At 43.9% G+C, this 21339-nt stretch overlaps 1 protein-coding gene across 50 annotated transcripts in view; it reads left to right on the top strand.

Annotated features, from left to right (window-relative positions):
- Window positions 1–21339, top strand: part of LOC137425109 (inter alpha-trypsin inhibitor, heavy chain 4) — a 332019-nt gene that overhangs the window by 295400 nt on the left and 15280 nt on the right. For 47 of the 50 annotated variants that reach the window (XM_068113193.2, XM_068113169.2, XM_068113206.2 and 44 more), the window contains 2 exons: window positions 11473–11493; window positions 19888–20010. In XM_068113193.2, the coding sequence (XP_067969294.2) occupies window positions 11473–11493; window positions 19888–20010 (144 nt within the window). The remainder of the gene's footprint in view (window positions 1–11472; window positions 11494–19887; window positions 20011–21339) is intronic. The other 3 variants (XM_068113208.2, XM_068113160.2, XM_078776309.1) reach the window with 1 other exon arrangement.

Genomic DNA, 21339 nt, shown 5'->3' with positions numbered 1-21339 from the left:
ATGATATGTAGAAGAAGGATGCTCTTTTAAGTAGGTTTGATGGTCTCTACCAGTTTGAAAATTTACCAGTCTCTTGATCTGTACTCAAAAATTTACTAGTCTCTTGAAAGTAGGTTCGAAAATTTACTAGTCTCTTGGCCTATATTCAAAAATTCACTATTCTCAGTTCGAAAATTTACTATTCACAGTTCGAAAATTTACTAGTCTCTTGAAATCAAAAATTTACTATTCTCTTTTAAGTAGGTTTGAAAATTTACTATTCTCTTGACCTATATTCAAAAATTCACTATTCTCAGTTCGAAAATTTACTATTCTCTTGATCTGTACTCAAAAATTTACTAGTCTCTTGATCTGTACTCAAAAATGTACTAGTCCCTTGATCTGCACTCAAAAAGTGATATATTCTCTTGAAATCAAAAATTTACTATTCTTCCTATTAAGTAGACTCTTGAATTCGAAAATTTGCCATTCTTCCCTATAATCTCTCTATAATCTCTCTTGATTCGTTTTGGGGGCGATTTTTGTGGTTTTTTTGTGGTGGTTTTGGGGCGATTCGAGCTAGCCCCAGCCAAAGGGCAGCAATGGCGAATGAAGAAAACCGCCCAAATGCAGTTGGCAATTGCAGCAAACCTGGCAAACCTGGCACTTTGAAGATGCCATGTCGGAGGGATCTACTTTATTTAATGCAGTGCAATGGAGTGTCAAATTAATGGAAGACAAGGCCTTACACTAATACACATAATAAGGATATAACTACTGAACAGGGAGATATGGTGTCCTGCGTGTATGCTTTATGGAATTAACTACGGGAACGCGCTTTGACCTTTATACAACAACAAATGCAGGAAGGAGGGTGACATTTTTACAACAATTTACACAACAAAAAAAAAAAAACCATTCTCATATCCACAACACTGCACCCTCCTCCTCTTAGGCACGTCCCGGGCCTTTTACCTTAACTTTTAGTGTGGCACGTAGGTGTAGTTCCCTCTACATTTCACCTGACCCTGAGTGTGACAGTTTTAAAACATAAATAAATATGTCCCGCTGCTCCATTGCACCCTGCCTAACAGATTCATGCCCACAACTAACCGAATTGCGGAATGGTCTTCAAACTATACATTTACGGTGGGGGGCGCATTATTTACAATGACTACTTTATTTACAAAACTAACCCAGGACCTGTGATCGTTCTTTTGGGGGGGGGAGACAGTCTGCCCTGCATAGATGCACCATGAAAGCATCCACAACGCACCAAAACACCCTCAAGCACCAAGCGGTGCACAGTCATCATAGTTCATTAAAAAATAAACCGACAAACCCTGCTGGTGGTCTCTTGCTCTTTGGCTCCCTCTGCTGGCTATTTGCTTTCTTCCAGTTGTCATCTTCTTTGCTGGCGGCCTATTTGCAACAATAAAATGCACCCAACGTGTCCATTTTTTAAATATTTATTTATGGCCCACAGGGCCGACTACGTGTGGTTCACCTGTGGGGCATCGGTGCCCTGTGACCAAGGTCCGCCAGCAAGATCTCGGGCCTTCATGGCCGGTTCCAGCAGAGGGGCCATGCCCCAACCCATGGGGTCCATAAGTGGTGCTCAGCCACAGACATGTGGTCCATAAGGTGGTGCATCGATGCAGACAGCTGGTTCTTGGAGTTCCGGGCACACAATGGCGGACTCCCGCACGCTCCCCTCGGCGCCCAGTGGCGCACAGTCCTCATGTGGGAGACAAGGGGGGAAAAGACAGATGAGCGAGGGGTAAGGTCTCAAGGGTACACATCAATAAGGCAATGCAAGGCGAAGTGCGTACGGAGAGTGAAGTGAGAAAGCTCGTCCCTACCGTACGTCACCCCCCCTTGTCACCTACTCTACCCTTGCCCTTACCCCATATTTACAAAAATCTACACATTACACATTCGTCACAACTGTCACGTCTCCCCATATTTCTCCTATACCAAATTCGTCACCACAATCCCTCTAACCAAAATTTGCCATCACCCAATTCATCATCAATCCTCATAAGGAGGAAGAGATGGAACACAGCACAATGTCACACCCACGTCATGATGCGTCTCACAATCCAAACATCTGCACAATAAAAATAATAAAACATGGCATGGTGTGGAGTTACGTCATCCCAGGTGAGTGGATGCAGATGGTGCGAGGAGACTTCAATTCTAACTATCCTCTAAATGACTTTAACACACTTTACACTACCCGGGGTCTTTCCCTGCCAAACCATTGGCAATCTTACTCTATGTGGTTTTAAAAACCAAATTCCCATTGACCAAACTGTGGTGCTTCATCAATTTGGGGTCTCACTCCCCCGATTCATCTCCCGGTGCCCTTGCACAATTTCCGGGCTGGGTCGTGCAGCTCTCCCAGCAGGTCTACCCACCTGCACACCTCCACCACTGTAGTTGCCACCGGAGCTTACCTAGCTCCTCACCCTAACCTATCTAATTGGGGAAGGCCCCTCCTGGCTCTGTCACCCCTTGGTGCCCTCTGGCACTGGGCTACCCGGGTCCGTCCTCCGGATCCTCGGGCCCCATCCACAACAACTCTACCGGCTCCCAGAGCCCACCTGCGGCCTCACCTGGCCGACATCCTGACAGTGGCAGAGTGTCAACCAACTACACACACTAACAGGCTACACGCCCAGCCATTTCCACAACACTAATGCACCCATCCAAATACCATTCTTCCACCACGCACCACAGATGCCAATATCCAACCACAATTTACCTGTACCCTCTACCTAACACTTACACTACCCTCCCCGGGTATTCGTGATGGGGTCCATCCTCCTTTCCCCCATCCACACCTTCGCACCATCCACTCCACTCCACAGTTTCCACCATACTCACTCCACGACCATCCATTCCAATACTCCATATACTCCAGACCATTTATTCCATACACCTGTTCTCCATTCACCTGTTGTTGCACACCTGTGCAATCACATATGGTGCCACCTGCACCCTCCTTCCTTCCTGGACCATTTGGTCAACACAACACACATCACCATCACTCCCTCATACACTGCTCCATACACCTGTTGAGTTGCACACCTGTGCAATCACACCTTTTAACCACACACACGGCATCATCTAATCTACCTGTTGCCCTGCTAACTTAGTGCTCCCCGTCTTCCCTTTAAACTAAGCACATACCACGTCATTATCATCCAAACTAATCTACCTGCGTCCCCACTACAGGTATCATTGTCACTACCTAACCTTAACGTTACCTAAGGTCATCTTCTCCAGATCCCTACACACTATATCCTAACCCTCCCGGGCTAGTTTTCACTGCCAAACCCCATAAGACTAGTGCTCCTTTGCCCCCGCTGTGAGAGATGGCAGAGTTGCCATCCCACCACATCGGGTATCTTTCACTATAAATTTTGCTCGTCCAAATTCAACAAATCAAAAATTTGCCAATCTGCCAATCATTCTACCAATCATCACTCTGCCAATCCTTTGCCAATCATCAAATTTTGTTTTTCTAATTTCGGGTCCAAAACACTATCCTCGTCACACGTCTACTCACTAGTGCCTCTCGGTGCGCCAATTCATCTCCAAAGCTCGGCTTCGCAAAGCCGAGCAATGAATGCGGGTTGCTTGGTGCCGGCGGCTGGATGCGTCCGGCATTCGGTGCAGGGACGGGGGCTTACCCGGGCCGAGATCCCACGCACCATCTCGGCACGGAGCCGTCCAATGGCCCGATTTCGACCTGCCGGAACGCCTCAACCACAAACGGTTGTCGTGACGACCCTTCCTACAGGGCCGCCCGCTCCGCTTAGTGGAGCACGGACGCGGCCGTTCAAAGCACGGCCCGGCGTGGATCTCGCACTACGGTTCTTTTGAAGCCGCCGCGGATCCCCGCGGCACGCAAAGCTGCCCGGTTCGCACCGAAGGCCCGATTCGGCTATACGTCGCTCTAACCGCTAACCCGGTTAGCGTCGATGCTCCATTCGCATGCTTACACCCCGCAGCCCGTTCCTTGCTCATACATCCAGCCGTCTCCATGCTCTTTGTCATTGCACCTTCCCTGACACACCCAGGTACACTCATTCTGCTTACAGACTTGGTCACACACCTGACCACCGCACACCTTTGCACACACTCGTCGTTCGCACACCTCACCAACACACCTCTTCGCGCCCCCTCCTCGGTCACCTCCTCTGTGACAACCACAGGTGTGCTCTCACTTGCACAGCCAATCACGTGCCTCACTACCAACTCCAGTGTGCATTCCCATACGCGCTCTACCATTCCAGGTTTGCATCCTTCCATTCCAGGTGTACATCCTCTCTCACCTGCCACAACCAACTCATGCTCCGTGTCACTCTCACTACTTTCACCTCCACACTCGGTCGCGCACTCACCCTTACTCTCGACAGCGTACTCTGTACTCATGCACCCGTCCGTTACACAACTTTCTCGCGCACACTCTCCCGTTACACCCTCCGTAACACTCACCACAGGTGTGCATTCTCCCTTACTCTTGACAGCGCACTCTTTCCTCGGCGTGCACTTTTTCCTCACACACCCCAGAGTCGGACATTCTCGCACACCTCCTCCTTCGCACTCCGTACCTGTCGCACACTTCACCAACGGCCTCTCACGAACACCCGGATCCAAATCAACCCCCAAGCCGACTGAAGCTTCCCTCACACCATATACATTTCCGCGTATATCGCCACTCACCTTGGCACCTCGTCTCCGCACCTCCTTCACCACCTGCAAACTCTTTATTTGGTTAGCGAGCACAACATCACGATTTGAGCACCGACCTTGTACATACTCCATCACGTCCTCCTTTATCTCCCTCTTAGTTTCCCTCCGTCTCTTCTTAATTTCACTCACCCCCTCTTCCACTTCCTCTAACTTTTGCTTCACCTCTTTTATTTCCTGGTGTGTCTCCTCAATTTCGTCCTCTAACGCCACCTTGACCGTTTCTATGTGCGTCCTCACCTCCCGGTCCTTCGTCTCCATTACTTCTGCCACCTCGTCCAACCTCGTTGTCAGTCCCTCACGTACCATCTGACATTCCTTCTGTGTCGCTATTAATTCGTTCTTGATGTCTTTTTGTGTCGCTTTTAACCCCCCGATTATTGCAGTGTTCTTTTCCACTTGGTCCACGAGTTCCTTTTGTCCCACTGTCAGCTGTTCTACTCCCCTCGTCAGACCCTCTATGCCCCCCTGTAACCTAGCCGTATTATTCCTCACCTCTTTCTCCATACGCTTCTCACCTCGCTTTACCTCCTCACGTACCCCCGAGACCTCCTCGCTTACACCTCGTCGCATCTCCTCCTTCATCTCCTCCATCTCTTTAGTAGATGCCGCCATCATTTGTTCTAATTCATCCCTCTGAGCATCCAATTTACCTTCTAGCCCGATTTTCACCTCCTCTATCTGGTTCCCCATTTGTTTGATTTCCCGGGCGGATTGCTCCCCTATCTCCCGCAATTTGCCTTCCATCTTATCTTCTAGCCCCATTAACCCATTCTTCACCTCTTTTATCCCGTTGTCTAACCCCTCAAATTTATTGCCTAACCCCGCAAATTTATTGTCTAACCGCTCACCGGTACCCCTCGCTTCGTCCCTCATTGCTCCCATTTGGCCCCCCATTTCTCCCATTTTGGCTTCTAGCCCCATATTCGCCATTAGTATGGCTGCATTAATCTGCACCATGAGGTCCCGCACATCAATTCCCCCTATTTGTGCAGTGGGCGCGGCTACCCCGCGCTCGTGCGAGCTGCCACTTTGTGCGTCTGATACCACGTGCGCGAGGGCGTCATTTTGTGCACCTGACACCTCCTCAACCACCTCCTCATTGCTCTCCTCCATTTCTTCCCTGTGGTCCTGTGTTACCCCTAACCCCTCTTCTAGCTCACCCACCTGCATCCGATCGCCTTGATTGTCCATGGCACGACTTCCAAATTTAAGATTTTAAATAAAACAAAATTTCTTTTTTGGGCCACCCGTAATTTTGAGCGCGCTATTCGCGCTCCAGGTCCGAATCTCACTCCCAGCACCAATTGTTACGGACCGCGGATAAGATGTTAATTTGCCGAGCGGATGGCGCCGCGGCCCGAACTGTTTTTACAATGACTAGACCCGATCCCTTAAACGTGGGCCAAATCGTGCCACAGATATTCAATGGGGAAAAGACAAAGGTGACACGGATGTGAAGAAGAGGAAGACAGAAGTAGGGAATACGAATATAATTTATTTGCTATTTACAACCAAAAGTAACCAAGGAGAAGGAAGGATAATAAAATAATTTACAGAAGAAATCAGAGACACAGTGAAAATCGCTAGCTTATCTAAACAGGCTTAATTAATACCCTGGACAGAACAAACAAAGACGGACTCACACGGGGAATTGCAGAGTGGATTGGCTGGAAGGAGGTGGGTGGCTGGAGGGGGAGGAAGGCACGGAGCTGGCTGGAGCTTGATCCCGCACGGGACGTCGGGCTGGACCTCGACGGCCGCCGATCCTGTCGTGTGCGCGGGGTAACGGGTCTGAGCTGCTTGGTGGAGCCAACGCTGCTGGTGGGGGGTTTGGCGTGACGGGTTCTCTCTCCCTCTCTCACAAACTCCAGGACTCTCTCCAGGCTTGTCTGTGTTCTGATCTCCTCCCTCCTCGACTCTCTCTGGGGGCGTCTTCCTCGGGTTATATAAGCCCCACCCTTGACCCTTTTGCGAACCTCCCCCAAACGTTCTTTCTCCGCCCTCCAAAGCCAACCCCTCGTTCTGGGTTGGTCGGCAAGGGCTGGTTCACTCCTCCCCTCTATGACGAGGTGGAGACACGCCTTTCTTCCCCGACCTTACCTCGTGGCTAATGGTGGTTTTGGGGCGATTCGAGCTAGCCCCAGTCAAAGGGCAGCAATGGCGAATGAAGAAAACCGCCCAAATGCAGTTGGCAATTGCAGCAAACCTGGCAAACCTGGCACTTTGAAGATGCCATGTCGGAGGGATCTACTTTATTTAATGCAGTGCAATGGAGTGTCAAATTAATGGAAGACAAGGCCTTACACTAATACACATAATAAGGATATAACTACTGAACAGGGAGATATGGTGTCCTGCGTGTATGCTTTATGGAATTAACTACGGGAACACCCTTTGACCTTTATACAACAACAAATGCAGGAAGGAGGGTGACATTTTTACAACAATTTACACAACAACAACAAAAAAAAAACCATTCTCATATCCACAATATATATATATATATATATATATATATATATATATATATATATATATATATATATATATATGTATATATATATATATATATATATATATATATACCATATATACAGTCACGTGAAAAAGTAAGTACACCCCATGTAAAGTTTTGACTTTTTCAACATATTTCAACATACAGTGATTTGATCTTCATTTCAACAATATTGATAGATAAAGGTGATATAATATAACAAATATCATGAAATTTATATTTTGTAGTCCATTGTATCTATCTATAATTCCAGTAATCTCTGTGTGTATGTTTGTATGTTTGTCTGTGACCGCTGTTTCTCGACAACCACGGGTCCGATATACTTTAAACTTGCCAGGTATATTGCTGGGGACCCGAGGATGTGCCTTTTCAAGGTTTCATATTAATCGGACAAGTAGTTACCGAGCTATGTCCAAAAAACGATTCAACCAATCAGAGAGCAGCGAGCTATCACGTGTGCCGAACGTGGCGAACAGACTCTGCCTCGGACGGCACATTTGAGAGCGTATTCATTTATTTCACGTTGGCAAACTATGTTGCCGCTATGTTGGCGTTAAACGATGTTTTAAAACTAATTAAAACTAATTTGCGATTCTTTCGCTTTCCTGCGCGTTTGTGCATGCTATGGCGATTTCTTTACCAAACTCCGCAAGCCGTTCGCTTTGGACCAAACCATTTCATGTAAATAGAGGGGGGGGGGGGATTGTCACCGTACTCGCAAGCCGTTCGCTTTGGACCAAACCATTTCATGTAAATAGAGGGGGGGGATTGTCACCGTACTCGCAAGCCGTTCGCTTTGGACCAAACCATTTCATGTAAATAGAGGGGGGGAATTGTCACCGTACTCGCAAGCCGTTCGCTTTGGACCAAACCATTTCATGTAAATAGAGGGGGGGGATATAATTTTAGATATAGATATAGTACGGGCATGCCCTAGTAATTTAAATAAACATAAATGCAAATTTCGCATGTGGAAAAAGTAAGTACACCTCTACATTTATCACGACTTCAAATACCTAAAATGAGAATCAGGTGCACCAGCTCAGGTGTAAATGATTAGAACATCGTTAGAGAGGATCTTGGAGGAACCTGTCTTATTTAAACCTCAGACATTTAGTTTGGTTTGCTCTTTGTTGTTGACGTGTGCACTGTGCGGCATCACCATGCCTGGATCGAAAGAGCTCTCTGAGGCCTTCAGAAAGAAGGTTATTGATGCCTACGAATCTGGGAAGGGATTCAAAAAGATCTCCAAACAATTTGAAATCAATCATTCGACTGTCCGGAAGATCATCTACAAGTGGAGAAGATTCCAAACAACTTCCAACTTGTTCAGGCCAGGCCGCCCCAGCAAGTTCAGCCTGAGAGCACACCGTAAGATGCTGAAAAAAGTCTCGAAGAACCCCAGAATGTCATCACGGGACCTACAGGTAGCTCTTGTCACTGTTGATGTCAAAGTGCACGAGTCTACCATTAGAAAGAGGCTGCAAAAATTTGATATACATGGGAGGTGTGCCAGGAGGAAACCTTTTCTGTCCAGAAAGAACATCAAGGCAAGACTAAAGTTTGCCAATGAACACCTAGGCAAAGACCAGCACTTCTGGAACAATGTGCGCTGGACAGATGAGTCAAAGGTAGAGCTATTTGGCCACAGTACCAGAAGACATGTTTGGCGAAAACCAAAGACAGCATTTGATCACAAGAACCTGATACCAACTGTAAAGCATGGTGGTGGAAATATTATGGTTTGGGGCAGCTTTGCTGCATCAGGGCCTGAGCAGCTCACCATCATAGAATCCACTATTAATTCTTCATTGTACCAGAGGGTGCTTGAGGATAATGTGAGGCCATCTGTCGGAAAGTTGAAGCTCAACCGAAGATGGACCTTGCAACATGACAATGACCCTAAACATACCAGTAAATCCACCAAGGAACGGCTGAAAAGAAAGAAATGGAGGGTTCTGGAATGGCCAAGTCAAAGCCCGGATCTAAATCCCATTGAGATGTTGTGGGGGGATTTGAAACGAGCTGTGCATGCAAGAAACCCCTCAAACATTGCACAGCTGAAAGAATTCTGCATGGAGGTTGGGCAAAAATTCCTCCCAATTGGTGTCAGATACTGGTAGACAGTCATAAGAAACGCCTACTTGAGGTTGTTTCTGCCAAAGGGGGCAATACCACCTATTGCCCCCTTTGAGCCAAGGGTGTACTTACTTTTTCCACATGCGAAATTTGCATTTATGTTTGTTTAAATTATACAATGGACTACAAAATGTAAATGTTTCATGATATTTGTTATATTATATCACCTTTATCTATCGATATTGTTGAAATGAAGATCAAATACCTGTATGTTGAAATATGTTGAAAAAGTCAAAACTTTACATGGGGTGTACTTACTTTTTCACATGACTGTATATTGTACATATAACTACCATATAAACACCATATAAACACCATTTTTATACATATATTGAATACTATATCAAGGATCGTATCACAGCTAACACATATATTATAATAGATGGAGCGGGTGACAAAACGGGGAGAGAGAGGTAAGTACAACAACAGTAGAGAACAGGGACATAAGGAGATCTGTGGAACGGAGAGGGCTGAGGCAGGGCACACGGGATAAACAAGATGGACACAAGGACTTTCAGGAAAGAAAACGGAATTTGAAGGATGTGGATTTGGGGTTGATTAACAGGGGTAGAAAAATCAAGGTTTTGAATTTGGGAAAGATAAGAGATGGTGGTGGACAGTTGATTTGAAGACCTGTAGGTAGGAGTGGGATTGAAGATATTGTGGGAGTTTATTGCAGACGGGGTAAGTAAAAAAAGAGGAATGAAAGAGTAAAGGTGAGCAGAGAGTCTTGATTTTGGCAGTTTCACCAGAAGACGGTCGTTGACAGATCTTGTGCGTCCTGAAGTAATATTTGGGGGACAGAGCAGGGGGTGCAATGCCGGAGAGGAGTCGGTAGAAGACAGAAACATTGTCAACCTGCCTGCGGGGTGAGGGTAAGAGTCCCTCAGAATCAGCTTCATCACGGGAGATACCAATGAGCCTAAAAGCCTTGGTTTCCACAGCGTGAAGCCGAGCTAGGTGTGAGGTAGGAGCACCAGCCCAGAGGAAAGAGCAGTGCACCAAGCTGCGGATGAAAGCTTTGATGTGGTGAGGAGCTCAGTAGTACCCAGAAAGGATATCGCACAACGAGGATGCCCAGTCAGCAACTGGCTTTGGAGGCCAGCTTGGAAATGTGGCTTTCACAGGAAAGATCATGGCAGAAATGTGTCTTCCCAGGAAAGAGACACAAAAGCTTGAGTGACAGAACTTCTTCAAGAGGATTGTTGAGAAATTTGATGGGAGGGTTTTCCAGACAGTCTTTTCGGAGAGACCGTGAGAGTGTGAGATAGTGACTAAACTTACCCTGTGCATTAACAAGCCCCAGTTATGTCCTTTTAATTGGTTTTCTTAAGTACCTAATCCAGATACACATTCCATTCATTTGCAGTTATCCGTCGGAGGTTTGAATAGCAAAGGTCTGTTCACTCGGACACATGATATTATGGGTAGCTCCCCGTTTAGTAGAGTTTGCAGTACGGGTAGGTAGCTGCCCGTTCGGCGAGCTGAGAGAGTTCTCCAAGTCGTTCGTTGTCCAGAGGCACAGCCCTTTCTTTCAGGTACATTTACAATTATTTTCATCATATTTCAGAAGCGTGATAAGTAACAATCCGTATCTACCACAAACAATATTCTTGATGATGTCTCGAACGCCGACGTTTCTGGGGGTTTCTGCGCATGCACACTGAGCATTCTGGGGTGGAATATATGATTTTGAAAGTTGGGTATTGGCCAGCATGCTCCTCAAACCAGATGGCACACAGGAATTACCTCGGAGGAAAATTTGCCTCAGAGCAAAAGATAGGTGTTGCCTACTCACCAAAATAATCAGAAAGTTTGGGACATGAAAATTGCTACCACATTGCAAGGATTTCTTTACCAACACCACATAAACAGCTACATAATTTCATCATGAATATTTCGTGCTTTAACATTACTGTCATCAATTGGTTACAATTATTGCTCTTGCTGCCCTCCTCCTGATCTATTTGTTAACCATGGTTGTGCACGTAATATTTTGCCTATTTATTCTGTTAATTTCGCGCTAAAGATTTTAATACTTACCTCTCTTCCACTTTTATCCCACCTTTGGTCAGCTGTGCCAGGTCCTTCTCATGGTAAGTCCATTTTTGAATCATCAGATTTACTATATCTACACATCATCCCCCGAAATAAAGCATTATAGTTTGGAGGTTAAAAATTACTACCTTTCAACAAGATCACTGTGTCGTCACTGGCATGACGACCGAATTCCAAAGACATGCCCAAAATATGAGAGGAGGTGCATCAGCAGCACAACCACTACCCTTGGAAAACAAAGCACACGTATGAGATTAACTCATGACTGACTCCCAATCCAATGTCTATACTAACTAAAGAGTTTATACAACACTTACCCAACGCAGTGTTCAAGTATATACTGGCCTTTAATTCAAATAAAATGATGATTTAAAAATTGTTTTAAAATATCCTGAGTTTTAGGGCTATTGAAGCAGTCTTAAATTCCACCCTTATTTAACATGTCCAAGTACCGTGGGACTCCGCTATTTGCAGGGTATACGTTCCTAGAAAATGACGCGAATTGCGAAACCGTGAATGGCAGGGCATTGTTTCAATGGAAAAAGGGGGGATAGGTTCCCGCGTCGTGAAAATCCGCGAAAATAGAGGAACAAACTGCGAATGGCGAGGCAAATTCCACGAATGGTGAAGCAAATCCCGAGAATGTGGACGATAATCCACAAAGGTCAATGAAAGTCTCGGACATGGCGAGACAAAACCCGCGAATGCCGGCGATAGTCCCATAAATGGTGAGGCAAATCCCATGAATGTCATTGAAAATCCGGCGAAGGTCGACGAAAATCCGCGAAGGTCGATGAAAATCCTGCGAATGTATGCCGCGGCATTGTTTCAATGGGAAAAAAGAGGGATACGTTATAGGTTCCCGGCGATTCCTGATTCATAGAGGAAATTTTTTAAAGTTTAAAATATTTTCGACCGCAAATGCACATGATTACAGTTTCACAAAAAATGCTTACAATTTTTTTTTTAAAACAACACCAGGTACCATTTCCGGTTTATTGGAGGAATGCGGGCATTATGGGTTGCTGCGGGAGGGGTGAATACTCTGCACATTGTTTGTGGGGGATGTTATCACATGATGCCATATTGAGCCTAGCTGCTAATTTCAAAAATAGATTTAATGAAGCGTTTCATTCCATAAATCGTGGGGTTGACTTGTTTACCCAGCTGGTGGAACATCCCGCGAAGCTCTCGATTATGGTGCGGCTAAAATTTGCGGCCGCTAAAGCCATGAAAACGCAGAGCACACAGTAGTGAATGTAGAAGCAGGAAGATCATGCTCGCGGCTCGTAGAAGATGGTTTTTTTGCATATGTATGTCCAGCTGCTTTATGCCTGGCTGGTGAAAGCTAGGTTTTATAAATGTGTCAAGCTAGCGGCTCATGATTTTTTTTTTTGCGCCCCTGAAAAACCGCGAATTCGTGGAACACGGCCGTGAAGAGAAAAAAAACCCCGCGATTTCAAAGAACTCGGCCGCGAATTGAAAAAACCGCGAATTTGCGGGACACTTTTCCACGATTAGAGAAACATGTCACATTTTATCAATTGCAAATACGCAGAACCCGCGAATAGCGGAACCGTGAATAGCGGAACCGTGAATAGCGGAACCGTGAATAGCTGGGTCTGACTGTACTGCTAAACAGAGGGCTTTGAAAGTGCCAATAAGGTGTATTCAAGAATTTGTTGGAGTCAGGACAGATACTAGAGAATTGTAGAGTATTAGATGTAACACTGTTCTTGAAGAAAGGATCCAGAGAGGAATTGGGGAACTGTATACAGTGCATTCAGAAAGTATTCAGACCCCTTCACTTATTTCACATTTCGTTATGTTGCAGCCTTATACTGAAATCGTTTTAATTCATTTTTTCCCTCATCAATCTACACTCAATACCCCATCATGACAAAGAGAAAACAGCATTTTAGAAAGTTTTGTAAATTTATTAAAAGGAAAAAACTGAAATATCACATTGACATAAGTATTCATACCCTTTGTTATGACACTTGAAATTTATCTCAGGTGCCTCCGATTTCTCTTGATCATCTTTGAGATGTTTCTACACCTTGATTGGAGTCCACCTGTAGTAAATTCAATTGATTGGACATGATTTGGAAAGGCACACACCTGTCTATATAAGGTCTCACAGCTGACAATGCATATCAGAGCAAAAACCGAGCCATGAGGTCAAAGGAACTGCCTGCAGAGCTCAGAGACAGGATTGTGTCGAGGCACAGATCTGGGGAAGCCTACAAAAAATTTCTGCTGCATTGAAGGTTCCCAAGAGCACAGTGGCCTCCATAATTATTAAATAGAAGAAGTTTGGAACAACCATGACACTTCCTAGAGCTGGCCGCCCGGCTAAACTGAGCAATCGGGGGAGAAGGGCCTTGGTAAGAGAGGTGACCAAGAACCCGATGGTCACTCTGGCTGAGCTCCAGAGATCCTGTGTGGAGATGGGAGAAACTTCCAGAAGGACAGCCATCACTGCAACACTCCACCGATCTGGGCTTTATGGCAGAGTGGCCAGACGGAAGCCTCTCCTCAGTGAAAGACACATGAAAGCCCGCTTGGAGTTTGCAAAAAAGCACCTAAAGGACTCTCCGACTGTGAGAAACAAGATTCTGTGGTCTGATGAAACCAAGATTGAACTGTTTGGCCTCAATTCTAAGCGTCATGTCTGGAGGAAACCAGGCACCGCTCATCACCTGCCCAATACCATCCCAACGGTGAAGCATGGTGGTGGCAGCATCATGCTGTGGGGGTGTTTTTCATCAGCAGGGACTGGGGGACTGGTCAGGGTTGAGGGAACAATGAATGGAGCAAAGTACAGAGATATTCTTAATGGAAACCTGAAATAGAGCGCTCAGGACCTCAGACTGAGCCGAAGATTCACCTTCCAGGAGAATGACCCGAAGCACACAGCCAAGACAACGCAGGAGTGGCTTAGGGACAACTCTGTGAAGGTCCTTGAGTGGCCCAGTCAGAGCCCTGACTTGAACCCAATCGAACATCTCTGGAGAGACCTGAAAATGGCTGTCCACCGACGGTCCCCATCCAACCTGACAGAACTTGAGAGGATCTGCATAGAAGAATGGCAGAAAATCCCCAAATCCAGGTGTGCAAAGCTTGTCGCATCATACCCAAGAAGACTCGAGGCTGTAATCGCTGCCAAAGGTGCTTCAACTCAGTACTGAGTTAAGGGTCTGAATACTTATGTCAATGTGATATTTTAGTTTTTCTTTTTAATAAATTTGCAAAACTTTCTAAAATCATGTTTTCTCTTTGTCATTATGGGGTATTGATTGTAGATTGATGAAGGAAAAAATGAATTTAAACGATTTCAGCATAAGGCTGCAACATAACGAAATGTGAAATAAGTGAAGGGGTCTGAATACTTTCTGAATGCACTGTACCTGCTGGTTTGACTTCAGTTATAGGAAAGGTTTTGGAGACCAGATGAGGAACCATTGAAAGAAATACAAACGAATTAAAAGCAGTCAACATAGATTTACCAAAGGGAGGTCATGTTTAACGAATTTATTAGAGTTCCTCATATTTATTACGGAGAGTTGAGACTATTAAGTAGTTTCTGATTGGGTGCAGTGCATGTAGGAAGTCTTGACTTTCAGAAGGCATTTGATAAGGTATCACATAGGAGGTTGTTAGCTCAGGTGAGGACTTGCGGAGGTGCGGTTCAGGTGGCTAACTGGATTGGAAACTGGCTTACTGATAGGAAGCAGTGAGTGGGAGGATGTCTGGCTGGGAGGATGTAAGTAGTGGGATACCTCAAAGATCAGTACCAAGACCATTATTATTCATAATTTACCGATCTTAAAATGACCGTTATCGTATACAAAATCATTGTGCCAAATTCCATGCTTGTACCATAAAATGCACAAAACCTTCTACATCTGAGTATATCTGAGTCTGAGTTTATCTGCGTCTGAGTGCGATCTGAGTCTGAGTCTGAGTTGTATATCTGAGTTTATCTGCTGCACTATCACCAGTGTATTTTATTACTTGCAAAATCGAATATTTTTTCAAGCATGTATATTTGTTGGTCCTGAGCGTTATTCTGTCTGTCTGCCTGTTTGTTATTGAATTCTGTCTGTCTGCCAATTTTTATTTTTTTGCACGTATGTTGATCACTCCGGTTTTTGTGTGTGTGTGTGTGTGTGTGTGTGTGTGTGTGTGTGTGTGTGTGTGTGTGTGTGTGTGTGTGTGTGTGTGTGCGTGTTAGTTTGTCTGTCCACTCACTTATACTTGCCTACAGGACACAATCTTAAACCGATCTTCACGAAACTTTACCAAATGGTAGAGTTCGTGGTCCGACAAAATCCTATATATTTTTGAGGTTAAAAGGTCAAAAGGTCAACATAGGCCAAAAGTCAACCACTTTTTTCGAATTTCTAAAATCCTCAATTTTCAGCCGATTGACTTGAAATTTGAATAGGATTTACATATCGGCGAACTGAGTTCAACCACCAACTATTTTTGAGATCAGCGTCGGCCAAAAGGTCAACAAATGCCTAAGGTCAACCACCTTTTACAAATTTCTAAAATCCTAAATTTTTATCCGATTGACTTGAAATCTGAATAGGATATGCATATCAGCTTACTTAACCCAACCACCAACTATTTTTGAGGTCAACATTGGCCAAAAGGTCAACATAGGCCAAATTTCAAAAATTGTCAATTTTCTCAGATTAACTTAAACTTTGAAGACGATTTGCATATCAGGTCACTGAATTCAACCACAAATTATTTTTGAGGTCAAAAGAATGCTCTACTGGGCGGATTCTACTTTGTACTGTTTTGCCAAGTGTCGCTATGAGTGATTTTTCATTTGTCTGTCCGCTCACTTATACTTGCCTACACGTCACAATTTTAAACCGATCTTCACGAAACTTCACTAAATCGTAGAGTTCGTGGTCCGACAAAATCCTATATATTTTTGAGGTTAAAAGTTCAAAAGGTCAACATAAGCCAAAGGTCAACCACTTTTTTCAAATTTCTAAAATCCTCAATTTTCATCCGATTGACTTGAAATTTGAATAGGATATACATATCGGCACACTGAATTAAACCACCAACTACTTTTGAGATCACCGTAGGCCAAAATGTCAACGTAGGCCAAAGGTCAACCACTTTTTTCAAATTTCTAAAAGCCTCCATTTTCATCCGATTGACTTGAAATTTGAATTTGATTTTCATGTCAGCTAACTGAATTAAACCACCAATTATTTGTGAAGTCAAAAGGATGCTCTATTGAGTGCCATTCTGCTGTGTTATCTTTTGCCAAGTGTCGCTCTATGAGTGATTTTTCATTTCGAGGCAAAAATGTTTTTTTTTTTGCAAGTATGTTGATCACTCCGGTTTGTGTGTTTGTCTGTCCGCTCACTTATACTTGCCTACAGGTTACAGTTTTAAACCGATCTTCACAAAACTTCGCCAAATGGTAGAGTTCGTGGTCCAACAAATTCCTATATATTTTTGATGTCAAAAGGTCAACATAAGCCAAAGATCAACCACATTTTTTCAAATTTCTAAAATCCTCAATTTTCATCTGATTGACTTGAAATTTGAAGAGGATTTACACATCAGCAATTCGAATTCAACCACCAACTATTTTTGAGATCAGCGTAGGCCAAAAGGTCAACATAGGCCAAAGGTCAACCACTTTTTCGAATTTCTAAAATCCTCAATTTTCATCCAATTGACTTGAAATTTGAATAGGACTTTCATGGCAGCTAACTGAATTTAATCACCAACTATTTTTGAGATCAGCATAGGCCAAAAGGTCAACATAGGTGAAAGGTCAACAACAATTTCAAATTTCCAAAATGCTCAATTTTCATCCCATTCACTTGAAATTTGAATGGGATTTACATATCTGTGAACTGAATTCACCCAACAACTATTTTCGAGGTAAGGTCAACCACATTTTTCAAATTCCTAAAAGCCTCAATTTTCATCCGATTGGCTTGAAATTTGAAAAGGATTTTTACATCAGCTTACTGAAACCAACCACCAACTATTTTTGAGGTCAACATAGGCCAAAAGGTCAACATAGGCCAAAAGGTCAACATAGGCCAAAAGGTCAACATAGGCCGAATTTCTAAAATTGTCAATTTTCATCCGATTAACTTAAACTTTGAAGACGATTTACATATCAGGTCACTGAATTCAACCACTAATTATTTTTCAGGTCAAAAGGATGCTCCACTGAGTGCCATTCTGCTTTGTTCTGTTTTGCCAAATGTCGCTCTATGAGTGATTTTTCATCTGTCTGTCAATCGCCTACAGGTCACAATTCTAAACCAATCGTCATGAAACATTACTCAGTTGTAGAGTTAATCACTAATGAGAAGCCTATTGATTTTTTAGGTCAATTTTCTAAAATCGTCATTTTTCGTCTGATTGACTTGAAAGTTGAACAGTATTTGCATATTGAGTCAATTAATTGGGAAACCAAACATTTTCGAGGTCAAAAGGTCAAAGATCAAACTTCTAAAATCATAAATTTTCATCTGCAAAATCGTCAATTTTCATCTGAGTAACCTGAAAATTAGAGAGCAATTGCATAGTGCATCACTGAATTGGGAAACCAACTATTTTTGAAGTCAAAAGGTCAACTCAAGGTCAAACTTCTAAAATCATCAATTTTCATCTGAAAAATAATCAGTTTTCATATGATATATCCAAGTTGTGATCAAGTTCATCAATTTTAATCCTAATGAAATGGATAACTTGATGACTTCATGGCAACTCTTCTTTTTGGGGGTTGGGGTGGATTTTGCAAGTATCGTGCTCTGCACTAGTAGACGGGCCAAAATGAAAAACAGGCGTATTTAAGGAGTTGGGTTACTTTGTCTGGAAGAAAATTTTCATTGGTTGTTGGTGTTAGGTACATATATGGGGGTCATCACCAGAGTGGATGTAGGTTTTGAAAGTGGTGCAATTTTTTTTTTTTTTTTTGCTTTATAAAATGACCTTTGACCTTCATATTGGATTATCCTTTTAACGGTACAAGGGGGAAAAAATTGCCAATTATATGTATTATTCACCACTTTCATATTATTTTTGTTAGCTCACCTGGAACGAAGTTCAGGGGAAGCTTATACGATGGCGCGTCGTCCGTCCGTCCATCCGTAAACACTTGAAACTTCTTCTCCGAAACCGCTGATGGGATTGCGACCAAATTTGGCACAAATTATATTTATTGTGTTGTGACTAAAGTTTGTTCACGGCATTTAAAAAAATCGGGGTCTAACGGGGTCTACCGTGGGTCAAAGTGGATCCAGGTTTGACCCCCCAAAATAGGAATTTTCTTTTTCCTCTGAAACTACACACGCTATTTCGAAGAAACTTGACCACAACCTTCACCATCCATGATGTACCAAAGTTTATTCATGGCATTTAAAAAAAAATCTACCCCTTTGGGTGTTTACGGGGGGGGGGGGGAGGGTTGCCCCCCAAAATTGGTGTTTTCTTTCTTCTCAGAAAGTACACATGCAATTCTGATGAAACTTGACCACAACCTTAATCACCCGTGTTGTACCACAGTTTGTTCCTGGCATTTAAAAAAATTGGGGTCTAAGGTTGTCTATGGGTGAGCTTGCCCCCCAAAATAGGTACTTGCTTCTTTCTCAGAACCTGCACACACAAGTACGATGAAACTTCACCACAATCTTCATCATCCTTGATGTACCAATTTTTGTTCAAAGCATTGGAAAAATTACAGGTCACAATTCTAAACCTAAGGAGGTACACGGGGTGGGAGGGGGTGGGGGGGTTGCCTCCCAAGATAGGTATTTTTTGTTTGTTTAAAGTCTTATGATTATGTTAGTATGAGTGTACATGCTGCCCTGTCTTCTAGAACCATTGAAATAGGTTTAAAATACCTTTAGTCAGTGCAGTATACTGTTTATTCTACCAGGTGAGCACCAGGGGTATTGCCCCTATGTTATGTATTGCCCCATTGTTGAGGAGAGGTAACAAGTGGAAGATATAGGAAAAAAAAAAATCGAGATTAAATATTTGCCTTATTGTAAATATCGTGGCTCATTGTAAAGATCTCGACATGGGGAATAAGTGTTGTTGACGATGACGTCATTGGTGCCTTAATTATGACGTCATAAGTTGGCTCTCAACAAGTTTACTGCGCAGGGTAAGTATTCTATGAATACCATCTAGTTATGTGTACAATCACCCATCCATACCTTTAAGCTACCACCTATCTGTCCCGCCATTGTCCATGCATCCCTCAATGCCCGTGCTTCTAGGTGTATGACCCATCTCATTCCAGTTTTAAACTACCAGTACTGTATCACTTGCTACTCCCTCTCCAAGAAGACCATTCCATGCATTGCCTATTTCAATAAACTCTCTCACATCAAAATGTTGTTGTTTTTTTTAAATCTCCCATGGTATAGATTTGAAACTACACGATTTCATAGAAGAAGCAGACGATTTAATCATGGCGGCAACATATGTTCCTCCAGCTCCTTCATTTACTACACGCAGTGTAACCTCGACAACAAGCACCCCATCCAATGGTAAATTAACACTTCATATGAAGACGTATGTATTTTATAGTAATGTACACGAAATGCTATACATTACCTAAGCAATAGGCAGGGTTTGTAAGTTTCACAATTTTCGGGCTACGATTAAGGGAATTGTAATTTTGTATAAATGATTGGCTAACAATGTCACATTTCAGTTTAAATAAACGATAATAAACAGTGGCAATTCAGTTTGCAGACTGCTTGCCATTATGTTCAGAGAATAATTCACTATAGCCACGAGCTCACTCCTACCACAAACAATGCTCTGAAAGAAAAATAGGTTGTAGTACTTTGATGAAAACTTTCACACATGTCCATTACACACTAACTTTCTGAGTGTTCATGAAACTGAGGCTCTTGGAGGCATCTACAGACTTGGCATTTAATATGGAATTTTTTTTTCCTTGACTTAGGTTTACTTTCTTAACTCAGTATATCAATCTGGTGAGTTTTTTTTACACTTTGGTGATTTATTTGTTAAAAGAACCATGTCACTGATTGTCTGTCACAGCAAGAAGTCAACAACAGGATTATATCACAGGGGGCGTGGCAAAATCTCCGGACAGGTGCATTTGATGATTGGCTTCACAGTCGGGTATACAAGGGTTGTTGCGTTCTGTATTAGTGGAAAACAACTGCTGCACGTCTCCAAAAGTTATTGCCGCTTCCTCTGGAGATGGTCCGTCAACTCGACAATGCTGTTTGTCATGGAGTGGTGGCTTTACGAAATTCCGGCATGAAACAGCGTGCTATTGCTCGGCAGTATGGCATCACTCAAGGTCAGGTGTCAAAGATCCTGAAACGAAATGCTCAAAGGGGTGTCCCTACTCCAATACCGAGGCCAGGACGTCCCCGCAGAACCACAAGGAGGGATGATCGCCAGCTGCAACGGTTAGTCTGCAAAGGCCGTACCAAGTCAGCTAATCGAGCTTAGGGCTGAGTGGCAGCAACTGACAAATGTGCCTGTATCCAGAAGGCTAGTCAACCAACGGCTGCTTCAAGCAGGCTATCGTGCCAGGCGTCCCCTGAGAAAGCCACGTCTGACCAGACAACACCGCCAGCGCCGATTGCAGTGGGCCAGAGAGCACCGTCAATGGCAGCCAGGACACTGGAATCACGTGATCTTCAGTGACGAGTCTAGATTTCTGGTCTGTCGTCAAGATGGCCACGTCCGAGTGCGCAGACAAGTGCATGAAGCCTACAACGAAGATTGTATAGTGCCAAGAGTCCAAGCTGGAGGTGGTGGGGTGACCGTTTGGGCTGCTTTTCATGCAGGGGGCAAAACTGACCTGGTTGTTCTGAATGGAAACCTGAACC

Source organism: Myxine glutinosa, chromosome 4 (assembly GCF_964187855.1).
Source record: "Myxine glutinosa chromosome 4, kmMyxGlut1.1, whole genome shotgun sequence".
In the NCBI taxonomy this organism is placed as follows: domain Eukaryota; kingdom Metazoa; phylum Chordata; class Myxini; order Myxiniformes; family Myxinidae; genus Myxine; species Myxine glutinosa.
The sequence above is the reverse complement of the archived record's forward strand: the minus strand, read 5'-3'. Positions and strand labels throughout refer to the sequence as shown.